The sequence below is a fragment of the Neopsephotus bourkii genome, unplaced genomic scaffold (genome assembly GCF_033783945.1).
Source record: "Neopsephotus bourkii isolate Nb327-2 ecotype Australia unplaced genomic scaffold, CSIRO-AGI_Nbou_v1 NB_1634, whole genome shotgun sequence".
Taxonomy (NCBI): domain Eukaryota; kingdom Metazoa; phylum Chordata; class Aves; order Psittaciformes; family Psittacidae; genus Neopsephotus; species Neopsephotus bourkii.
The window spans coordinates 11,919,407-11,944,803 of NW_026902109.1; the positions used below are offsets into that span (position 1 = coordinate 11,919,407).

Consider the following 25,397-nt stretch of genomic DNA (forward strand, 5'->3'; position numbering starts at 1 on the left):
TGTTTAATTAGAAGCAATGTGGATTGTGACCATAAGAAAGAAGCAGTAGCAGGAACCCTGTAAGCTGTCAATCTCAGAAACAGGAAACAATCCTCTGCCTTGGAAACAGAATCAATGATTGGTAAGAATCTAGGAAATTAAGGCACTCCTTAAATACATCAGTAGGAAAAGCTAGAGGAGTGAAAAAGAACCAAGGGATGAGAAAATATTGGAATGGAAGAAGAGGGAGGTTTACCTTAAAAGCAGTTCTGGAACATATTTAGTTATGAGCTACTACCCATGGAATATCTGGAATGATATTTAAAATGTCAATAGCACACAGTAATAGATGTTGGATTCTTATTCGCCTTAAGAACCCAAGTTTATATATCTACAAATCTAGAAAAAAATCCTGAGACTTTTAGTCTATTTCAGGCTAAGGACGTACAAAACAAACAAACAAACAAAGTGTCATCATGAAGCCATAAGACTGCAACTATGTCTATAATCCTAAAGATCTTTTGGTGAGATTGAAATTTTCCATTCCATATTCCATCTACAAATGGGAATCTGTAGAAATGTTTATGTGTTCTGGTTACTGTATAACTTCTTGTCTAGTACCATTTATATATTTGTGTTGATTGATCCAGTATACCCTTCTTCCATTGTCTAATATCCCCTGTGTAAATCTATATTCAAGAATGTTTTTGGCTATGTTTTATTTCAGGCTTGTTTATCTGAAACTGCTAAATTACTAGTTTTAGTGGAATCTTTCAGACATAGATGTATGATAATGATGCTTGCTGTTTGCTAATATATTTGTCCAAGTGAAATTGCTACTTGAGTAGCAACCTTCCCCAACCAACTGTAATAATAAGGTCAGGCTTGGGGATTTCTGAAAGATGTGATCAGTCGGATTATTTAGTTAGAAGTTTCCTGCAGACCTCAGAGCACCGCAAGTGTATTTGTGCTCTAGCACAAATACATCTGTACATCTGTAGCAATGATGGTGGGAGCATTTCTGCAAATGCTGTGAATAACCCATGGATAGGAATAATAACTAAAAAAGTCGCTGGATGTGTTTTGCATCTTTTTCTCCAGATAGCTGTACAACAGCGTTGTGCAGTCATTTTCAGTAATGCAAAATGAATGTAAAATTCTGCTATGCCTTATTTACTAGATTAGTACTGAGTGTGTAAATAGATGTGTTTGACTGTATTAAGCAATTCAAGTATATAAATACTTTCATTGCGAGCATAGAAGATGTACATCTGCAAATATTGGTTATTGTTTCATATACACTATGCATATAGGGTAGACTTATGAAGGTTTTTGATAACTATTTTTGAAAAGTAATTACAATCCTATGCTACATGAAAGTAAGTCTTTTCTGGCATTATGTATCAAGAAAAAGTCAAAAGTGTCTGTATTTAACCCAATGTACCTTGTCAGGAAGCCAGAATTTATGAATTCCACAACTGCTCTTGCAGTTAGGTTGCTGAAACTCGACCTCATGTACTCGAGTCAATATTTGTTTCCAAGTCCAAAGACCACCTCTACTATAAACATCTATGAAACACTGCAGCAAAAACTCTTGGGTAATGGCTGTTTAAATGCATCAGTCTGTTTTCTAAGGTAATGATGAAATCCTAAGGGTTTACATATATACACTAATAATGTCACAAGAAATGGGAAAGCAGAATATCGTACAGAACGCAAGCTGCTGGAAGGCAGCTGAAGTTCCCTTGCAAAATAGTTTATGAGATATAATCTGTGGCTGTAATGGGGTTTAGTCTGGACAGGTGATCAGACCTGTCATTATCAGCAAGGAGTCCTAACTATTCCCCCAGAAAGGAACTGTGGCTGTGTATGTGTCTGTGTGGTCACACCCTACGCAACTGAAATTAGGGGTTGTGCTTTGTTACATGTCAGATGATAATTTCTCCCTAGCCAAACAACTGACTGTAGTAACTGGGAAAAACATCCAGGGAGAATACAGTGATGGTTTTCTGTAAAGTTAAAGGGAGACCATTTCTAACTGAAGAGTCTTCCACTCCCATTGAAATCATAGTTTTAGCAATAAATGGGTAAAGTTATTTAATTTAGCATAATGGTTTATGGGAAAAATGCTGAATCTGGAAGTTATACTCTGCTACATTTGCAAACTGAAAAACCTTTTTGCTATGAGAGCTAAAGTTGTGATAGGGTTTCATTCTTTCTCATCTGCACTCTCATGATTTATGGAGGACCCAGAAAATCTGTGATTCTGTTGTAATAGGGCTCCATGTAACAACGTAACACAAAGGTGCTTGTACATTGCTCTGTAGAGCTTCTAGCTTAAAAAGGAAAAACTGCCAAAGACTACAGGCAGAACTAATTATATATTAGTGTGGTATAATGCTGTTTAAATGACACAATAAAAACAAATCAGTGTAAGGAAAACCTCAAATTTTATCTAACCTTGCTATTTTCCCACCATTTCTGGTACAACAATGCTAATTTATGAAGACTTAATTAGAAAACATATGTTTTTATTTATCGTTATTGTGCAAGAAACTAAGGTGTCTTTTCTGTGAGATGTTAAAAAAGCCTGTGTTTGTAAAGAGGTGTTTAGTTTATAGAGCCTTGGGAAATGATCTTAGGGTTGAGAATTAAACAGCTAGGACTTTTATTAAGTGAATAAACAGAAAATTAAGTTGTATTCAATTCCAACTAGTGTCACAGTCCTGAGGAAATAATTCTCCCAACAAAATTAGTACCAAGACTACAACTGACTTTCATATGAAAGCAGAATTTAGCCCCAACAGTAGCTTTAATTTTTCCTAAGAAACAACTCAAAGTTGCTACTTCATATATAAGGCTCTGGCACATGTTACTTCATGACATGGCCATAAGCAACCTATTCAAGTTGGTCCTGCTTTGAGCAGAGAGTTGGACTAAAGACAATCCAGCTTCAAACATTTATGATTCAGTGATGTGTCAGAATAAAGAATTCAAGGTCAAACAGATGCAAAGAGGACAAGTGCATGGGAGAGGAGCAAAACTTATTATTTTCTTTGATGTTAGTAATGGAAGAACCTGGAAAGACTTCTTAGGGAATAGAAGGGAAGGCAGATGAGAGACACGGCAGAGGATCTCTCTGAAGCTGAGGTAACCATGGAATAAGTTACATAAGAATGCAACCAGGAAATGGCTGGAAGTTTAATTGATATTCACTCAAAAAGCTACGAGAAAACTCAAGAATGAAAGAACTGAATTCCTTATGGTAGCATGCAGAGGTTGCAGGAGGTATAAAAAGGTGATATGAAAAAGCAAATGCTGGGTGATAAACACCCATGTCAGAATACATACTACCTCCTTTCCTTCTACAATCACAACTGTTTTTTCTGTCTCACAATATGTATTTTGCCCTGAATGTTTGTGGGCCAGTGAAATTTTACACCTGCACATCTGAGAGGCCTTGAGCCACTCTCATTTTCAGGTAATAATAGAGGTGAGAGTTTTGAAACAGGTGTGAGTTCTGTGTTCAGTTCCTGATGTTCAAACTCTGTTGCTCTGACTAGGCTTGTCATTCTCCATGCAAAAGAAATAAACCCAACTAAACAAATCTTCCTTATGGGCTTATTTTCCATAGGAAAAAAGATGAACTGCAGTAACTTCTTGAAAAGACACTATTTGTATTATATATGAACTAGACCTTGTAAATAGCACAAATGAAACTGGTATTGAAGTTGGTTTTGTAAACACCAGAAAAACTTTAATTTTCACAGGCATAAATTACAAGTAAATTCCTTGCATGATTTTGCAAAGTGAGAATAAAATAGCAAGATACAAAACTTAAACTGTTAGCTAGTTAAACTGTTAACTTTAGTAAATAAAGTCTTACCTGATGATAAAGTTGAGAGAACAGACCAGAAGTATTTAGGAAAACACTCTCCTATCTGTTATTTGTATGCATGAAGTATTTCTGTATACTGTTAAAGTTAAGATGTTTTGGGTCCTTTAATTATAATGGAATTGTAGTTTTAAGTTACTGTGAAGTGTGTGCTCTCTATAAATCAAGTCATTGTCCTTTGCATTTGAAAGCTGTGGTGAAACAAATTTCACAGCTTCTGAAATGGTTTTCCCATGACTGATTCTAGTGGTGTAAAAGTTCTTCAGAGTTCTTGATACAGTTTCCTCCTCACTCAAAAGAAGTCACCTTAAAGTTGCCATGGTGGTGAAACAGTATGAATGAATGAGTCTAAACCTTTACTGCTTCCAGTGAAAACACGATTCTTCTGCAGCTGAGGTGAAGATGACCAGGTCTTAAGGATACCTACTTCCTTCCCCTGCTGCTGTAAGCTGTTAGCTCAAGCTCATTTTCTCATTTCTACAGATAAGGGTAGGAAAGGTAAGGTGAGTAAAACTAATATGTCATGAGAGGTCTAGGGTCAAGACAATTTATTACTCATATCTGTCTGGAGAATCATCAGCATCAATGGCAACCATTCATCAGAATCTTTTCTTAGTTATATCTTGTTCATTTCATTATTTTCAGGGCTTTCTCAAGGCTGTGGTAAAACCATGCCTTCTGACAGCTGTTAAGCATTGTATGAACTGCAGAAAAGCTATGGTGAAAGCAGAAAATCCATGGGATAGTGCCAAGTGTGAAGACTCTCGCATAGATTCACATTGCTATTCCGGTGGTTGGGATTGACATTATAGTCAATATCAATAAGTACTTAGAGCAATACAGTAGGACAGTGTTATTTTGACATGGAAATTTCTCTGTGTTTAGCCTCATTTCAGAGCAAAGAGTCATAGTGATTGAGAGTATTTTGCCATTTAGGTATCTTCTGAGTTAAAGGTCATAGAAATATAGCCAAAAGGTACTTAATGCAATGATGGACAATATACAAACTATAAAGGATTTGCAAATAAACTGATTTTCTAAGGGCTCAGTCCCACAAAGGTGTTGAGTATAGCAATAAAGTTAACAGAAAATTTGGAAACCTGTTACATTGACTGATGAGTAATTATCAATAAATGGAATAGGGAAAAACTGATAATAATTATTTTACTATAATCCCCTTTTATTTTTGCATAGGCAGATCACCTGTGCAAAAAGACATGATGGTAGAGCACTATCTTACCTTTTTACAAATATTTAACAAGTCAAATTGGCTGGGAAGAGAAGCCAAATTAAACATTACCTAACTCTACAGGGGTTCAAAGTTGGTCACAGATGTCCTAGAAGAGAATATGCTGGAAGGCTTCATGGCTGTAAAGCAAATGCGTTGGTCTTAATAGTAAAACCACAACTGGAAGCAGTTCAAACAGGAGGTTTTACACAAGCTATGTGAAATGCAGCTGTGCAGCATTTCTAGAATACTATTACTAGAGAGCCTATTTTAATGAAGAGTGACCCTCCGAAGGTCTTAAGAACCAATGCATTTGACTAGCCAGAAGTGGGTCCAAAAAGAGGAACTGCAAAAGCAAAATAAAAATGAGCCTGCAGATTCATTATTCTTGTATGTCAAATTGCTTGCGCTCTTCAGCATTTAAGAGGTTGTGGTGGGTTTTTTTATTTTTATGTGGGATAAGAGGATTATCTGAGGTCTGGCTCTGCATTCTCTTTAAGTGCTACCTTAGAAACAAGAATGCTGATTCCCAAACTGCAATTTCTGTACTTAAGTGGCACTGAAAACCAAGAAAAAGCAAAACCAGGAGCAAGAGGGAGTGGAGCACTCAGACTGACAATATTGAATCTTGTTTTTTTTTTCTGGAAGATTGTAGAATTAGAATGAAAACTCTTATATGTACAAAAAGAGTTTTTGTCAATGGTGTTTTGTCCATTCCCATCATGTCTTTGTTTCCCCAGACGAAAAAAATTGCATTTTAAAATGAATGCTTATAACTGGTGTTATTTTTCTTTAAAAGTTAACATAATTTTTGAATGTTACCCATTAACTAGGGTTAATAGAATTAGGTACTCTTCAGTCTTGGTTTTTTGTTGTTTTGTTTTGTTTTGTTTTTACAAATTCTATTTTTCTAGATGGTGTTAATGTGTAAATTATTCAGGCTGGGTTAGAATCTTCATGTCAGTGAGATGATAGTTTACTACAGAGAAAGCTGTGCCTCATAATGTGTATATGATGTGTGAATTCTTTATTTTTAAGTGCAAACAGTGATTTTCATTCAATTAAATGAATTAACAGAATTAAATAAATTAACAGAAAACCAAAAAATTGTCTTTGAAATGAATGTTGATGATATCAGAGCGGGGCCAATGCTACAGCAGATTACTGGTGAATATTCGCAGGCATTGCTTATTGTTTTCAGGAATGTAGATAAAAAGTGAACATTCTAACGAATTCTTGCATATATTTGTAGTAATGCAGAAATTTGAACCCAAGGGGCCACATAAAGTGATCTTTTAAAATGATATTGACCAAGGGTTTGAAGTAAACTAAGTTTTTAAACTGGAGTGATGAGAAATTCATTCCTGTCAAAATTTGCAAGGACTATGGAATCGGCAGTATGTTACCCATTCTAGTCCAAGTATCAGGTACACTTTGAATGATTGAGAGAATGAGTCAGTGTTCGTAGCAGTCAAGGGAAATTTTTAATTTGGTAGGCCAATGATTTGGTCTGAGATTGAGACTAGAATGGTTTTGAAAGGAATTAATAGTTACACTTTTCTATAAAGTGCAGTAGTGCTGGGCTTTTTCTGGATCTGCTCCATGAGTATCTTTACTTGTTTTTTGTATACTAACTTCAGGACACGTATATCCACAAAATATCACCTGTCTTCATACCTGTCATACCATCAGCATATTCCAGACATGAGCCATCTGACTAGAAGAAATTTTTGGTAGCAGAATTAGTATTCATACGTGGCAGTTAGTGTATTTCTAAGGGTTAGGGAACATAATACAAGAATGTGATACAAAAAGAGAATTAAGATGGATCTGAATTAACAGAAGAGAGGACAGGAAAAGTAAAGCAAAGGCTGAAAGGAGAGGTCTGCATAATTGAGAAGCACTCGTCATGCTAGATCTTATCAGATGTTTCATCTCTCAAATGTGCGAGAAGAATGAATGAAAATGGAAAAAAATATATTTCAGGAGAGAATTCTACTTTTCAAGAGATGAAAAAGGAAAAGGAAAATACAGTCATATGATGCAGAGCAAACTTCTTCCAGTTTTTTGCTAGGAAACACATGTAATTACATATTTTTCATCTATGCCTGTAAAACCACAACACACAGTTAGAAGCACAGCAAAGATTCCAGAATTAGGGGAGACTCGAACTGAAGAAGCAGCTGACCTGTACTATCACCAGTAGTCTGCATTACTTCATGCTAAGTTGAGTTGCTAAGATAACCTATCTTGCACGGGTTGAATTCAGAACGTTTCTGAGAACTGAGTTAATTAGTGAAATATACTAAAGTTAACTAACTCCCCTGCCAAGAAATGGGCTCTTCCATTTGCCTCACATGATTATCTAGGCACTTTCACTTTTCCATATATAGGAGCAGCTCAGGGACTGACAGATCAGGCTAGGTAGGGATACAGACTTCAGGCACATGCATACTTCTTGCATGTGTACACAGATGCAAGCAAATGCTGCTTTCATGCACTGACATTCAAGCTAGTATAAGAAGTAATAAGTGAAGACAGCAACAGTCCTGCTGATAAAGAACCTTCTGTTTTAAAAGAAGACACTAGAGGTATAACTCTTCAACTACTGTTTATAATAATCCATCAGGAAAAGCATCACAATCATGAATGGGCCAGTGGATGGTTTATGCGATTACACACTGGATGATGAAGGGACTTTCATGTTCACGTCGGAGTCGGTAGGAGAAGGACACCCAGGTAAGGAACCAGCTCTGGCAAGTGCATAAGAAGAATAATAATTTAAAATGTTTTTTAAAACATGAAGAAGAATTAATATGTTTTTAATCTTATTATAGAAGTTATCTGTAGCAGGGCACTTTTAACTTTATTTCCATTGGACCATGTCCATATAGACTATAGAACGGCTATAACTAGGGTGCTTCCAACAGGAGTTTACATGCTTTTGCAGAGCATGTCTTGCACTGAGGATGGCAATGGGGTTTATGGTTGCTGCTCCTTTTCATCTGAATTTCTTTCAGTATTACTGTAGGGAGATTACTGTATCTCTCACAGACTCAAGTTTCACGTATGGATAAGAATGCATGGATTGCTTCTCAAGTTCCATATCTTTATGGGCCCTATGAAATTGTCCTGCACATATGCTATGCTCTAAAACTGTCATCCACAAATATCTCTAAGCAGGCTATTTCAAAACCTCTAAAAATCGGTGGTGGCAGCAGCTGCACATGGCAAAGTTACTGCTTTTTTCCCCCCATTCCATCATCTGATGCAATATATGGAATTGCTTAAGCAAATAGTAGACAGTTATTTGCTAAACTTTATGTATGGTCAGCAGAGCTTAGTTCGGTTTTGTTGAAAATAAATGTTCATCTGCCATAAACATGTACCTTGTGTCAACAGCAAGTGTTGCCCCAAATGAGGTCAGGGGACAATAGACTGTTTGATGTCCTGAAAAGTGTATTTATTTTAGAAGCTGATTTTGCATCCTCTACCTTTTGCTGTAATTAGAATTTTTCAGGTCTGTACTCGTGTTATGTGAGTAAATCATAAATGGGTGAAATGACAGGGCAGAGAATAAAAACATCAGCAGTAAGAATTTCATATCTATAATTCTGATATTCTTCTATAATATTAACTTATTACTTCAAATTAAATCCATGGCTGATGCAATTGAGCACATCGCTGACAATGTCAAGGTAGCTACATCAGGTTAAGCCAGTTGGAGTTCTTTCTGATGTAACACAATCAGAAAATGACAGCCACGTTTGATCCTTCAGACACAGGTCACCTCTCAAATTGGTACATAATTACATCCAGCATCTGTAGTGCAGTGTAGTTTCATAGGAAAAATAACATCACACAATATGGTCATTTTAAATTTGTGATGGTATTTCCAAAGATGACAGGTCACATTGACAATACTCTAATAATTAAACCCTGGGGCAATAATAGGTAGGTATCAGAACAGGAAGAATTTGAGTCCGTAGGTTTAGCTTTGTCCTTTGGTTTCCCTTTTATCTTTTTTTGTCTTGTTTCTTGTTTTTTGAATTTGGCCTGGTTTTTCAGTTCTTATGTCACACTTCCAATACTTCCTAGACCTCCGATGGCCCTCAGCAGATCTTCTCTTAAGTTCCGCGAGCATTTTCTGCCTTCACTGGGATACTCAGCAGGCCTTTGAGAAACATTACTGCTTGTTAAATTTATGTACAGCCTCTCATATGGCAGAGGTTGCCAGATGTCTGGGTACTGTGAGGTGTGAAGTGGCAACATGAGAGCCTAATTGTAGAGGGAGTGGAAAACTGGTATTTACTCAGATGTTCTCAAGACTGTGATATACTTTCTTAAAAAGTCTTCATGTAAGGATTGAAAACCTAAATGCCTATGACAAAGGAAAGATACAGATTTTCCAGATCAAAGAAAACTAAGTAATTAGTAACTAAGTAACTCTGGGTGGGCCTGCAAATTCTTGTTACTGAACACAACCCAGCAATAGGTCTTAATCGTCTCAGCAATAACTCTAGTTACTGACTGCAAATTGATCACCCTTATATCCTAGGCAACCCCCTTTTCCCTACCTGGTTTTACACGAGGGGTGTATACATGCTGTTAGGTTTTTATCATCCAGGAAAAGCTAGGCTATTTCTTAAAATGGGACCCAGTGTCTGGGGCTGTAGTTGGGCTTCTGACATTATCAATAGCGCTAAAATTTTATTGTGAGTTTTGAGTTTCTCTGATACCAAATGGATAATCTGCATGTTCTTGATTATTTCTCTTCTGCATGTGATAGTATAATTTTGCTAGAGGGCATTATGTGAAGTAAAGACCCTAAATCACATCTCTGTCTGATGGAAATTTGAATTGTTTTGATTATATTAGCTGGGTACTGAATGCCTTAATAGAGACCTTCTTCTTAATAAACAAAGCAGGGGAAAATACATGCTTATTTACTTAGGTACACAGAGAACTGCCTTACACCTATGCAATGCCTAAGGGTTGTGTGTCACTAAGAAGCCCAAATTCCATAGATGCAAGTAACAGCTAGCCATAATTAACATATAGGTATTACTTATGGTCTCCAATGACTTTATATAAGACTCTGTTTATTCTATCTTCTCAGTCCAAATTATTAAAAATTACTTGGGTATAAAATGTGGGACTTGCTTCCAGGTTTTTAACCTTGGCATTTAGTAGGGTAAATTCCAAACTCTCTGAAGACGTATGCATAACTTCTACATTTCAACATAAGCACATAGATAGCAGCACAGGGAAGAGAAATACTTATTTTTATTTAGATAGCTGGTCTTTTGTAACTGCTCTTTTTTTCTTTCTCCAGTAGTGTCTGCCTGTGCTGCACAATGGTTTCACTGTGCTTTGAAAGGCATTGTGTTTCTTTGATACACAATGTCTTACAGGTACCAAACCATTTAGGATTAATTCCTTCCCCTATATGGTGTGACTTCAGGTGGAATTGCCTACAAACAGAATGTCATTCAGTTTTCCAGTAAGTACTAAGGGACCTCTTTAAAATATAAGAGAAAACATCTACTAAAAGCACCCTTAGATTTTCAACCAGACTAAATGCATATATTTATCTTCTGGATATTCACAGGAAAAAAACCCAAAACACAACAAAACCCAAACCCCCAAAATCACCAAAACAAACAAACAAAAAACCCCAAAACTAAACATATAAACAAAATATTCCCAAATCTAAACAGAAAATGCAGATCTTTCATCAAGTTGTTGCTTGCATGTCTTATATCTAATATTATATATACTTAACGATACCTAACATTGCGTATGCTTAACAATATACACAATACTTCATTAAACTGTGTATTGAACAAAGAGAACAGATGTACAAGATATTTGAACAGTATAGTGTTAATATTGAAGAACCACTGTAGTTATCAATTAGCACTCATCCAGTCTTTTAAATAGGAAAATCGTAATACAGCACAGTTCAGCAGTACTGCAGGTACTCACGAGAGCAGAGTAGAGGGGCAGGATCACCTTCCTTGACTGGTCATGCTTCTTTTGATGCAGCCAAGGATATGGTTGGCTTTCTGGTCTGCAAGCGCACACTGCCGGCTCATGGTGAGCTTCTAATCAACCAGCACCCCCAAGTCCTTCTCCGCAGGGCTGCTCTCAATCCAGCCTCTGCCCAGCCTGTATCTGTGCTCTGAGGAGGTCCTGAGACCTTGCAGATGTCACAGCTTGTGTTAGGCTCTTACATAGTCTAGATTCACATAACAAACTTATGTCCAAGTATGTGGAAAACTGTGAAACTCTTTCTAATTATTGGAGATCACTTTTGTTGTTGAATGCCTTCTTCATAATTCGACAACCAGGCATTTGAATAGGGTTTATCATCAGCTCCCACAGACTGACTAATCCCTTTTATAGTTAGAAAGAGACTTTTTTATGGCTAATTGGCACCTCTGCCATAAGGCTGGACCTGTTGGAAGATTTGGTTTCCTGGAAAAAATTCATGGCTATCTAATACTTTCCTGCTCAGTCAAGAAATCCTCAGCCTAGACATAGCTTTTTCAATATTTATACTATTCATTACATGAAGGTATGCATAAACTACCTATGACATAATTTTTTAAATAGTAATGCCTCACCAGACATGGTCGATCATGCTTTCCCCATTTACCAAAAAAAAAGAAGTAACAAAGAAAGGAAGGACAAACATATGCTGTCACATTTAGCAGCTGATAAGAGAAATGGGACAGCTCAGATGAGAAATTTCATGCCTTTACTTGAATGAATTTCAGGGAAAAAAATAAACCAAACACAACAATATGAAAACACCCTGTCAAATCTTCTCTTACTGATTTCACTGCCTACTATGCCTAATGCTTCCCTGAGACATTTCAGAATGAACATGAAGTTCTTTGTACCAGAGAGGTGCCACAAGGAGAAGTGAGGATGAATTAGTCGTATGAGATTACCTGTACTCATCTTGAATGTTTTGAAAAGAATGCATATAATATCCCTGTATGTGCCATACAAGAAACTTAGACAAACATGAGACACTGGCATCTAGTGCAGGTGAGACACTTTTCATGTGGAGCAAGGACAGGGTTAAAGGTTGTTCCTGGCACAGAGATTCTGTGTGGTGAATAAAAACTACAAAGCAATCCATATCAACAGGAGTTTGCTGTAGGTCATTGGACCTGCACTAACAAAATCATCCTATCCTAGTTTCTGTGTTGTCCCACCCTGGTAATCAAATATTGCATATTTTGGTCAATATTTTTTGCTGTTAGGCTTGCAAATATGGCTGTATTTCCTTATAAAATCAGAAACTTTGAAAAGAGCAAGTAGAGATACATTTTAATCACTCTTGCCACCTTTGTCCCCAGTCTTGTTAAACAATGTTCATTTGGACTTTAACTAAATTGGCAAGAATTGCATTTGATTCCTGTTTGGTAATAATTATCTCAAATTTAGTCATTCAAGCACAGTTCCTGCAAGGCTAAAAGTTCCAATGCAGCCTTCATTTGCTAATCGTCTTTTGTGTTCATTCTTTTTGTGATGAAGTGGTTAATATGAGAGATAAAAGTGTCAGGATCACATTAGTTCTCTAGTTTTCGATTAGTCCCTCTTAGCTAAATGTAATACACCTTCTTAATGAAAATAAATGAGAATATATTTTGACTTGAGGTTAAATATATTAAAAGTCTCTAATGACATACTTTTACAAAACATTGGTTTCCAACAGATTGTGCTGCAAATGGCAAGGAAAGACATTAATTTATTTTGCCACACAGCATGTTATGGCAACATCTTAACACAGTATGCAATACTAAGCTTTTTTAAAGAACAATCAAATTAAAATAGATGAGAAAATTACCATTTTTGTGTGAAAAGCTTTGTTATGGGTGCTGCCCTTTTGTCTTCCTTAAATTAGCTACATTATTTGACTGAGATTCATTATTCATCAAAAAAGTAAGAAAAGAAAGAAAAAAAGATTATTATGATACACCTCAGCTGAAACCTTTGTATTTGGGATGTAACTGAAGATGCACTTACTCAAGATTTACCTCAGGAAAACTTCAGTTGGTAACCCCTTCTTGCTTCTGCATCTGCTACTTCTGTGCCTTAGTTGGGTTGCAGGGATTAGGAGACAGCATTGCAGGATGGTAGGAAGCAGTGAGAAGACACAAACCAGAAACAGGCACTTGACTGGTGATTATATGTATTAATCTAAACACTTTCTCAGGCTTTACCAGCAGTGTTGGTGTGGTATATTCCAACTTTCTATCAGGAAGATGGAAGTTTATGGTGGAATATCACCTTGATGTTAGAATGCTACTGATGTGGAGTGCATGCTATATTGGAATTGTCAGAGGAGGAGAAGGCTGGGAGGAAAGCCTCTTAGCCTCTCAGGTAATTCTATGCATAGCATACTTGTTGCATACCTAAGTGCAGAAAACTGCAGGAAAAGTTATAGTCTGTATTATTTTATACCAGTAAGTAAATTATCTGTTTTATCTACTGACTTGGTTTGCAGGATGTTGCATTTGTCTTTCTATTTAGCTAGCTTATATACTCCATTAATAAGCAATAAAAGAATTCCTTGCTGAAATACCTACCCATTCAAAGCAATGGAAACAGTCCATGTTTTTTGTACAGAGTGCTATGGTTTAGAATCACAACTTTGATGTTTTGCAGATAAAATCTGTGATCAAATCAGTGATGCTGTACTAGACGCCCATCTCAAACAAGACCCAAATGCCAAGGTTGCTTGTGGTAAGTTGCTTGGTGCTTTTCTTTAAGTCATCACCCTGTCACTGTTCTTTTTTTATGATGTTTGTGAAGAACTTGATGCTATCATTTGCTAACTTATTTTACTTTCAGAAAATCACATAATTATTACAGGCTTGAAAAGAAGGAGACATGAGAAGAAACAGTAAAAAGTTTTTATAAAGACTGAAGCCTAAGCAGGCTGTAGAAAGGTAGAATAGTTAACTTTTTGTGTGGACTGAATTTTCCTGGGAGAAATAGATTTGGCTTTGTTATAGTGGATTTTTGAAAGAGTATTTTTTGTTGAAAAGTTCATATACTATATTTAGTAAAGTACTAATTTTTCAGTCCAGGTCCCCATAACTGATTGGCTTTTTTAAATCTCTTCAGAAAGAGTTGTACTATCAACGTTGAGGTTATTATGCCAGCTCATGCGTTGGGTAACTAACCCCCATCTTCAGATTCTTCCTCCTGGGGCTGCAGAGGTCAACTTCAAAATAGTTGGTTGCTGATGACTTTTATTTAGCCTCAGTACATATCTTTGAATGATTAAGTAGATTTAGAAATCAGAATTTAATGCTGTATTTGCTGAAAATCCATGCATATCACTGAATCATGCTCAGTGTTTTGACTTTCCAATTTGTAGATAAGACGTATTTTCCTTTCTTTCAGACATACGGTGAATAGGGAAGGGAAAGAATTTGTTGTAGAATAATAAGGAAAATATGGGTATAAAGGACTTACACTGTATATACTCATTAGATCTCTCAAAGTCACTATCATTACAAACAGTTATTTGCTTTAGTGGGCTGGGTTACTCTGCTGATGTAACCCTGTTTTCATCTCTCTTTTCAGAGACAGTATGTAAGACAGGAATGGTGTTGCTCTGTGGAGAGATCACATCTCATGCTATTGTGGATTATCAACGAGTTGTCCGAGATGCAATTAGACATATTGGCTATGATGATTCAGCTAAAGGTTGGTGGAAAAACTCATTAAATCATTGAAGAGCAAGCAATAGTCAACTGCAAACCAGGTCTGTCATCACTTTCACATATAGGCTTTAGCAAGCCTGGTAAAAACTGAATATCCTGTGTGAAAGCTGCTTACATGGTGCTACGTGATACAATTTCTGGCTTTATAACAGTAAGTAGAAGAAACATCATGTATTATTTAAAACTGAGAGGGTGTAGGCAGAACATACTTTGAACTGTGGTACTAGTCCAGAATACTTACCTGCAACTTGAGCACCAGTATTTACCACTCTTCCAAACTTGCGAGAACTCGAATGTTGCTCTTCATTTGGCAGGCTGATTGATGCATCTTGGTGAGAAAGAGAGGGAGTTAGAAACATAGCTCATTTCACTGTACCATTATATATTTGTACTGTGGTTAGCATCTAGAATTCCCAGGTGTAAAGCAGTTTCTCACTCTGCAAGGTGGTCTGTTAGCTCTGAACAACACCTCCTACACTGAGGAAAGTGCTGTCCAAACCCAGTTTGTGTAACATGCAAAAGATAAAAAAGACAAAATGCTTTACATACCAGACACTTTCTGATTTGTCATATACCTTATACATTACAAATATTTCACATATACTGTTATAGTGAAGTGTATCTTTTAAGAGCTTTTAATTAAAATAAGTTGTTTCCTGAAGTCCTTTAATTGCTATTGGATTTACATGCAGATTGTGGACAGAGAATATTATAGTAGCACATCTATAAGTTACTTCCATCATCATGTAACAGCAATGTTTTTTAAAAAAAACCCTAGTAAACGTAGTAAATCTTCTTTTTATTCTAAATGCCAAAGGTGATAGGAGGAGATGCAGTGACCCAGCAAAAAACATTTCTCTGCAGAGATAAAATGAGAAGCTAAACCAAACCATTGTGCATGGAAATATAATTTTCTTCTCTACATAGCCCACTTAAAAGAGGGTGAAGAGCATTTTTCAAGTGGATCATGTGCATATGGATGTGTATATATATGTTTCATTGGCTGAACATGAGTTTGGTCAGCATCTGCCAGTAGCTACAGTCTAGGAAAGGCTGTATTTGGAGAGAAGCAAGTTATTATTAACACACCTAGGAACAGGTAGAAAATTTTGCCTTCTGTAAGTCTTTCAAATTCAGAAACCTTCCTTTTGACCTTAGAAAGTAATGTAAAGTAAATTCCCACTTCCAGATTTGCTGTGGCTCTCTAACAAACTTCCATGAGAGATTTAGGCACAATAACCACTTCACATGTATAACAAAGTATCAGAGAACAAAGCCTTCGACTGCTGAAAACATCAGTTCCTTGGAATTTATGTAGAGGTTTTTAATAGTGTTTATTTGGCAGAGGCTCATAATCTACTTTTTTTGCTAGTTTTGTGCAGTTAATTCATAATTTGAATTAGCTTGGCACAGGATGCCAAAGAAAAAGAAAACAAGCAGTAAGAAGCAATAAAGACAATCCTATATACTCCACTCCCTCCCTCAAAAGGTTTCAAATGTTGTGTTGACGAAAAAAAAAACCTAAAAATAATAGTTAGATTTTGAGTTCTGAATGTGATACCCTTCTGAATGAAATTTTCGTCATATGGTTCCATGTTACTTTCCTTAAATGTGACGAAAAAGGCTAATTCACTGCTACTCTTTTTTTCCAAATAGGTTTTGATTACGAATTCACTGTTATTCTTTTTTTCCAAATAGGTTTTGATTACAAGACTTGTAACGTTTTAGTGGCACTGGAACAGCAGTCACCTGATATTGCCCAAGGTGTTCATCTACACAGGGATGAAGAAGATGTTGGTGCTGGAGATCAGGTAAACATAGCATCACATCTAAACCAACAAAGCTGTTTGTTTGAGTGGAAAGTTTACCCCATCTTACTGCCCTGTTTTCTAACTCAGAACCCATGCAATGATTTCCACACTTCAATCTTGGGCTACCCCAGAATGAAGAACGTACTTTTATTAAAACAATTGGAAGTTCTTTGAGGGCAGACTTTTGCCTGGTGTTACAGCACTTCATGCAAGCCAGAAAAGCTCTGCCAGTTTGCAGTAGCTGAGGGTGTTTCCTTTAGAACTTAGTAAAGATTATTTGCTACTGTATTTAATTTTTTTTAATTGAGTATCTTTAGATACATTAAACCATTCATCTTGCATCCAGACTTGTTTTGTAAGATGGAATAAACAAAGGATCTTTTAACTTTCATGGAGCTTTTGAGATTCTACACAGCAAAAAATTAGGCAATGTTTCAACGGTCTTCAGCGTTAGTACAGTGAAAGCAAATACACTACAGTACTTTTATTTCTCACTTATTTCCCAAAGGCATCTCTTGTAATAGATGTTCCACATAATTAAGGGTGTCCAAACTGCATTTCTACGAGCTCAATAGCACATGTAGATAATTATGTTATGTTCCCAAGAGAAAGATGCCATAATCTAACTGAGGCTAGTATGAGGGAGTTTACCATTTACAGTATTACTAGTAATAACTAGTTTATAACAATGCTGTTGAGAACCATAAATGGCAATAGTCAGAGTCCAGAAGCCAAGCTAATATTGTTCAAAAATCTCCCGACGACTAAATTAAAATGCTTTTATGCTGTCTTGAGGACATAATTCTACATAAGATGAAATGATATCTGACTTTCTTTGGCATTTTGATTACCTCCCTTCCCATCACATCAAAGTACCTTCCTGCCTTTTTTCTTTTTTTTTTTTTTTTTTTTTGAGGAGAAAGAAAATGCTGCTGACTCTTTTTAAGAAACGATGATCTGATGCATGGAACATGACTGAATAGACATAGATGATGTGGCTAGAAGCATGTTGCATTAAAAATCTGAGGCGGGTGCCTTAAACTGTTGAATGGTACCTTGTTCATGCTGTGGAGAATTCACATCCCATTCCACTGAAGTTTCAAATGCAAGCTACAGTATAAGTGTGTCTACATTCATACATAAAAGCCTCCATAACCTTTCCAGGCTAATATCACCTTTCCCACGACAGAATAGTCCTGAAATTGTTTTCCTGTAACAAATTTATTTCCTGTGAAAGAACCTGATTTCTTCACAAAAGTGTCTGCGTTTTTGTCTAGGTTTCCAGCTCAATAAGTAAACCTTCAGGCTTTCAGTGAGAAATTCTAGAAACGAGGTTTGTTTCTCATTACACTGTAACATGTTGGAGCCTGATCTGAGTTTAGGCTTCCTGCACTGTAATATAAAACAGTAGAAAGTAAACCTAAAGGTATTGTTTACTCTTTGCTTCAGATGAAATCTCACTGCATTTGGTTGTGGTGCTTTTAATGATGATTGAAGTATATTTTCTTCTCCTGTAGGGTTTAATGTTTGGTTATGCAACAGATGAAACAGAAGAATGTATGCCTCTAACAATTATTCTTGCACACAAGCTGAATACCAAGTTAGCAGAGTTGAGGCGTAATGGAGAACTTCCTTGGCTAAGGCCTGACTCCAAAACACAGGTAAATACTGCTATAGATTAGTTGAAAACTAATACTTTTTCCTTCCGGAATTCTTAAATCTTTCTCTAGACAGCAACTGATGGTGCTCAGAGTACCAGGGTAAAATGCAAGTAGCAGATAAAGCATTTCTACTGCTTGTGACACTGTCTCCTTAACTGTTGGAAAATGGCTAACTTGCATCAGACTGCTAGGAGCACTTAACCACCTATCAGTGAAGAAACATTTAACCCTTCAGACCTAAGTGGTCTGTGCTCATTGAAAAAGTGTCAGGAGATATAAAGGATTTGTTTGTATTTAGGGGATTCAGCTGGCCTTTTTGCAGAGGCACTGAGAATGTAAATTTCTGAGTCTTGTGAGTTTCATTGGAAATCCCAAATGAAAGACACATTTTGGACAACTTCATAGAAAATGAGATTGTCCATATTGAACAAAAAATATAGAATGACAAAATAGGCTTTATTTCTCATACCTTGGCAACAGTGTGAGCAGTGGTGCTTATAATGTCAGCACTGACATTTTGCTACAATTTTGTTCTTGGGAGAGCATAATGTGTTTGATGTAGAGCAGTAATACCTTTTATAGTAATTTTGTTTTTTTCTTCCTCCTTCTCCCTGTTCTATTCAGGTCACAGTTCAGTATATTCAGGAGAATGGAGCAGTCATCCCAGTGCGTGTTCATACCATTGTGATATCTGTGCAGCATGATGAAACCATTTCGCTGGAGAATATGCGCAGAACCCTTAAGGATCGTGTGATTCGAGCTGTTGTCCCTGCAAAATACTTAGATGAGAAAACTATTTATCACCTTCAACCTAGTGGACGTTTTGTTATTGGAGGACCCCAGGTTTGTGTATTATTTCGGTGCTTTTATCAGCTTGCCTTTGTCATTGGCTGTGTCTTAAAACAAATGCTTGCCTCTTTGTCACATCTGTCCTAGGGTGGAAGACACAAGCTGCCTAGTGGAAGTATGAAATGCAGTTTTATGTGTTAGAAGCACCCAGAGTTTCATGTGCTGTATGCCAAAGGAACCTTTAAGGTCATGGTTATATCATACATGTGTTGTAATTAGGCAGGCAAGTTGAACTGAATCTTACATTGCATGTGGAAAGTACAGCCCAGCTCTCAGTTTCCTCAAACCCTCTGAAGTCCAGCACTGAGACATGCAGTTCCTTCTCACGGAAAACACTTCTTACAGAGAGACGGACACAAGTTTTACTTCTCTTACAGTGAATGTGGTTTTCATATCTGTATAGCTCATACTGTTCTGCCTGACACCAATGAGACCTGAGGGTGCTCATCTGTTCTGAAAATCAGCCCCTGATAGGCTCCTCCTGGTGAGAAAATAAATGTTTCTTTTGCTTTATTTAGACAACATGAGAGCTGTGATTTGTGATTTGATCCTGCGCTCACAGAAGTCAGGAAGAAATTCCACTCTCTATAGGATCAGGACTAATGAGATTTAGTTTTTTAAAGCAAATTCACCATTCCCAATGTTTTCAGTTCCCTTCAAAACTACCTCAGCAAAATTTCAAAGCTTCTTGCTGAAAATAGGTCCAATTTCACAACAATTCAAAATAGACATTGTTTTTCCTTTGATGTTCAAATTCGTTCATTTACTGGAATTTGACAGAAATATTTCTAAGGTGCTGTGTCTTTTTTACATTAGTGCCATTAAACAAGTACAAGGGTGTTGAGATTAATCATTATAATCATGATTATACAGAAATATATTTTTGCATAGTTGAATTGATTGTACTGTAATTTTGTATATCACTGACATCCTAGACTACAGAAAATTGAGATGAAAACTTGAACTGTAATTTGAGGCAAACGAACTAATGCAGAAATCAGAGCTTCATACAAAAAAAAAAAAAAAGGCTATACATATGGGATTTTTCTGGTGTGCACTGAACTGCACGCATTTAAAAATGTAATATGATTATATATGGTAAGCCAACCAGGAATACAATTTCAGTTCTTGTAGTTGAACTATATTGCTCATGTTTGCACATACAAACACACGCACGTTGCAATCTATTTGCAGTTTAAACCTGTGATGTTTACTTAGTATGGGGTCAATCTGCCTGTGTGGCCATGGCCTTACAACTGCTATCATCACATGTGCAATTTACAATAGCATTGTGGCAAACAGAAAATAACTACTTCTTTCCTTATCTTTTCCATCTTTAACTCTTTTCAGAAGAGTATTACTCAGCTTTATTTTTAACAATGCCAGCTATAGAAGGCTGTCTTAATCTCTAGCTCAGTTCATTAAAGAAGACACATGTATTTCACTTCGGATTTTGAGCATGGTGGCACCTTGAATTCTGGCTATGGTAAAATTAGTCCTTTTGCTCCTACCACCGTTTTCCCAACAGCAACACCAGCTGGTACTGTAAGGACATTACAGCTTGTCACAAAAGTGGCTTCCACACACTTTGCAAATGCATTTGTGCTCTTTCAGCAACTTTAAAATGAGGGGTGGTTTGGTGTTTTCCTTTCACCTTAAATTTATCATCAGAATTTCATCACAAATTAAGGTCTGAGTCAAGTAGAAGAACCCAAGGACAGGATCGTTTAAACAAGCTCAACTATCTGCAATTCAGATATATATCTCACTGCTTCTTTTAGCAGACTGGAACAAACATTGCCAAAGGTTTTCTTCTGTGCATATGCACGGTCTTTCTAGGAAAAGCTTTGACTCTCCACTTGTATTTGCTGTGCAAAAATTCCAGCAGTTGAATTTTACTGACATGATATTCTGTAGAGAATTTCAAACCTGCCTGCAGAGGTGGGGACTGAATTTGTAATGTGGCCGTGTTTCTATTCACACCAGAAAGTTCAAGCATTTAGTAAACTGGAGCGTCGGACAATTGGTCAGGTACTGATCAGCTAACCAAGATCAAATGAAAATATCAAGTAGCTGTGAGCAGCAATCAGGACAGCTGTGTAGGCAGCTAGGAGGTTATCTGTACTTCCTTGTTTAATATTTTTAGAATATTCATCTAGAAGTATCTGCTCTTGAAAAGTAATCCTTCTTTCTCAATGAGCTATAACTGCCTACTACCCCATACCTTTTGTGTGTAGTTTAAATTAGACTACAGATATTTTGGGGTCGGAAGTGGTGTTGGAAGTATTGTATGCCGGCCTCTATGTAATAATGTATAATGTGGCACTGACATGCCTTTTGATGACGAAAAAGACATCTACTATTTAATATACACAAAACTTAAGTTTTTTGTTAAAAGACATGAAAGCCTGATATTTATCTATGTATTATTATTTTATTTTTTCTTAACAGTTTAAAATCTCTCAGTGGTTCCTACATGGCATGTAGTTTGTTAAAAATACTCTCTGTTGTTTTGAGGTGTTAGATATGTCAATTCTAAAGTAAAGTTTCCATATTGTCTGGAATATTTACTTTTGAAACAGGCAGTGCATGCTCTATCTGTGTGTAGACCTATTCGCTTGATTACCAAATAAAGTTTGTGTATGGTTTGTTTTATGAATACGTCTTTAAGGAACATTTATAGCCACTGTTGTAGCTTGGTGAGACAAGTTAATTCCTTCAGATAGCACACAGAAATCTATATTTGGTAAACTTACAAGTTGTTGTAGTCTTCTGAAGGATGCATAACCTTGTTTAAGACTTATAATAAAATGGTTATAAAATGGAGAAATTCTTTTATGGATTCAGGGTGATGCTGGTGTTACTGGTCGAAAGATCATTGTGGATACTTATGGAGGCTGGGGAGCCCATGGAGGTGGTGCTTTTTCTGGCAAAGATTATACGAAGGTGGATCGATCAGCTGCATATGCAGCCCGTTGGGTGGCCAAGTCTCTCGTGACAGCTGGGCTCTGTCGGCGTGTTCTGGTTCAGGTATAGTTTGCCGTGCGTGTTCCTTTGCTCAGAAACATATTTCCTTTTCAAATTTACCTTGAATACACATCATACAAGGCACTAGTTGAAGCAGTCTTGGTGATAGCTTGGGGTTGAAAAAAGGAAGACCCTGATGTGCTTGGTTCAAGACCACTGTAATGTCACGGCCTATCAGCTCCTTGAAGCTGGAAATTTTCATTTAGCTTTCATTTTATTGGCTGTTATTCTGGAACCTTAAACCCTCTGACACTTACTGTCATGGAAATTAACATGGGTTGATTAGGTAAAGGGGAAGAAAGTTACCCAGAGATCTTAGCATTTTCAGAGTTTTATCTTTTTTCTTTTTTTTCCCTACAAATACAAATTGTGCAAATGTGGGAAGTGGAGAGGTCTTAGTTCTCCTAAGATGAATGCTTTCTTCTGTTGCATACTACTGCCCACTGAGGTGCCATGTTTATTTGCTAAATATGTTATCTTTTTTTGCCATAGGTTTCTTATGCCATTGGGGTTGCGCATCCACTGTCCATTTCACTGTTCACTTATGGAACTTCCAAAAAAACAGAGAAAGAGCTGCTGGACATTGTGCACAAAAACTTTGATCTTCGGCCTGGAGTCATTGTCAGGTACAGAAACACACAAAAAGGAAAATATCTTGGTGATCACAGCCTAGAAACAATTTGTTGCAAAAGCAGTAGAAGTTCTCTTGAACTAGCATAGGATTGTTTCATGCAGTATAAAAGAGTCTTTCTGTCATTCTGTCAGTCTTCACAGTTGATACTCCATGCATCTACTGATGTGCCATATCTTTTAAGACAGCAGATCTTTTTAAGTTAGCAGATCTTTTAAGACAGCATATCAAGCAGATGTACTTTTCAAGTTTCATATGAAACATATACTTTCAGAATTTGGCCTGATATAGTATGTGGAATTAAAATAGAATAATATTTGTATTCCAAGAATTTTAAGTTACTGTGAAAAAGTATATATTTTGTTTTACAAAAGGAACTGAAAAATATTTTATCTTTCCCATTAAAATTAGTAATTCCTAACAAGTCTTTTCCTGAGGCCTAAAGTACTTCACGTTTAAGTTTTGTTGTCATTTTTATTGTTCTCTATTGGACACGTTCACTGGTATGCTTGCATTTCCAGAATATGCCTGCTTGATTAAGGGTGTGAAATGGAAATAAACATCAGGATTTTAATGGTAGTTACCATGAAGTATCTTAATGTGAAGAATTTTCTCTTCTTTTTATTATACACACAGGGATTTGGACCTAAAAAAGCCCATTTACCAGAAGACTGCCTGTTATGGTCACTTTGGAAGAAATGAATTCCCATGGGAGGTGCCTAAAAAACTTGTGTTTTGATAGTAGCAGCCATCCTTTGAAAACAAAAAGGAAGAGGAGTCCACTAATTATGAGGATGCAAATCTGACAGCTTTGTATTCAGCAAAAGGAATTTTAGATTTTAAATTCAAAGAAACAAAAGGATATTTTCTTGGAAATTGATTATTTTTAGCCCTCAGTGTCTTTCATTATCTAAGATATAAAGACAGTCTGGGTTTTTTATTTTAATCAGCATAAGACAACAAAATACAGTTTACTTTTTATTGCTGCTCTGTTGGTTCTTTTGATAAAGGCAAAGTATGACTCAGGTACGCAAACCAACGTCTGAACCTCAAACCTGTCATGGGCAAAGACAAGATGACTTTCCCAACTCTGACTAAAGATCAGCAGATCTCTTGCTTCTAATTAGACAATGGGAAATTCTGGGGTCCAATTTCCTTTCTGGAGTTTGCATTGCATACAGCTGGGGGTTGCTTTGGTGGGAGAAGGCTGAATATCACGTAACTGTATCTCAGCCTCTTTTGTAGAAGATGTTAACATACATATAATATTTAAACCACCTTCGTTGCATATGTGCTGTTACCGTTGTGTTTCAACTACCTGTGTTTTTGAAACATAAGTGTTCTCATTTAAAATATCAATCGGTGAATAAAAGGCTTTTTCCTACCATGTATGTAAAGGTGCCTCTTTTCCTATTCCTTTAATATTAAGGTCCATCTCAACTCAGCCTCTTACACTCTTGAAGGACTTTAGTTTACCGAGGTAATTGACTTTTATTAGATTTTGGAACTGTGATACGAATTTATCTTTCACTACCTGTGTGATCTCTGTTTAGTTCTTGTGATTAATAGAAACTTGGTGAAAAATTATTAGCTTCTTATTTTTGACTCTCAGGTTTATGCTATTCAGTATTCTCTCATAATTTTTGCTCTCAAACTGCTAGGTTTATTGCATGCCTTACTGGGTTTGATGTTCTTGTAGAATAAAATAAAGTGCATAGAAATAACTGCAAAACATCAACAAATATGTATAGCATGAGGTTAAAATTTGGACCACTATCCTGCCCAGCGGTGTCTCACCAAAGAACTAGCCGCTAGATGGCTGTGTGTCCCAAAGCTGTGGGAGCCAGTTCGTGCCAAAAACATGTCCCTGTTTCTGCCGGTATTCAGCTTACTCAGTTTGAGTACCAGTACCCTGTTACTCCTGATGCAGATAGTGACGTGCATAAGTGGATTGGATATGATCTAGACTTAGGACAACTACTTTTTGCAAAGGACTTTGGATTAATCCCAGGTTTGTTTAAATTGGGAGAGTGTTGAGATCACATCCTCTCTAATCAGCTTGGTTTGTCAAAAGGCAAAAAGGATGAATGCAATCCTGCAGTACAAGGGTTACATACATGTGGCCCCCAAAAGTCACCTAATCCTAGCTTTGTGGTGTAAGCAGCATCCTGTTAAATCTTTTACACTGGAGAAATGCTGCCACCCCATGTTTCTTTCCACTTTGAACAATGTCTTCCAAAGAGCTGTTGAGATGGAGAGTGCATGAATGTGATGATCATGAAAGAAAAGCTGCCATTCATTCTCTTCAAGTATGTCACAAACACACAGACTTCCATTCAAAACAGAAGTTGTCCCACTTTATTAACAATGTGTAAGTGGAGATTAACAAGTAGTAGGTTTATGTGTAATCCTCCCCTGGACTTACAGCATTAATCAGTGGCTCTCATTGGACATCTGGATATAGCTTGGCAGAAAAATATCTTAAAGTGCAGATGCATCATCTTAAAGATTTTGTTGGCAAAAATTTCCTAGGTACAGTTTTCCCTACTGCATATTGCTCATCT

General features: G+C 36.7%; 1 protein-coding gene across 2 annotated transcripts; it reads left to right on the forward strand.

Annotated features, from left to right (window-relative positions):
* Positions 1-7,502: 7,502 nt before the first annotated feature.
* On the forward strand, positions 7,503-24,230 carry MAT1A (methionine adenosyltransferase 1A). Of its 2 annotated transcripts, XM_061373789.1 has the most exons (10): positions 7,503-7,841; positions 10,517-10,605; positions 13,788-13,865; positions 14,715-14,837; positions 16,553-16,665; positions 18,183-18,326; positions 18,951-19,169; positions 22,023-22,205; positions 22,695-22,828; positions 23,470-24,230. In XM_061373789.1, the coding sequence occupies exons 4-10, from the start codon at positions 14,735-14,737 to the stop codon at positions 23,570-23,572; spliced, it is 999 nt and encodes a 332-aa protein (XP_061229773.1). In that variant the 5' UTR covers positions 7,503-7,841; positions 10,517-10,605; positions 13,788-13,865; positions 14,715-14,734; the 3' UTR covers positions 23,573-24,230. The 2 variants fall into 2 exon arrangements, with proteins under 2 accessions (XP_061229773.1, XP_061229772.1); XM_061373788.1 differs by lacking the exon at positions 10,517-10,605.
* The last annotated feature ends 1,167 nt before the right edge of the window (positions 24,231-25,397 follow it).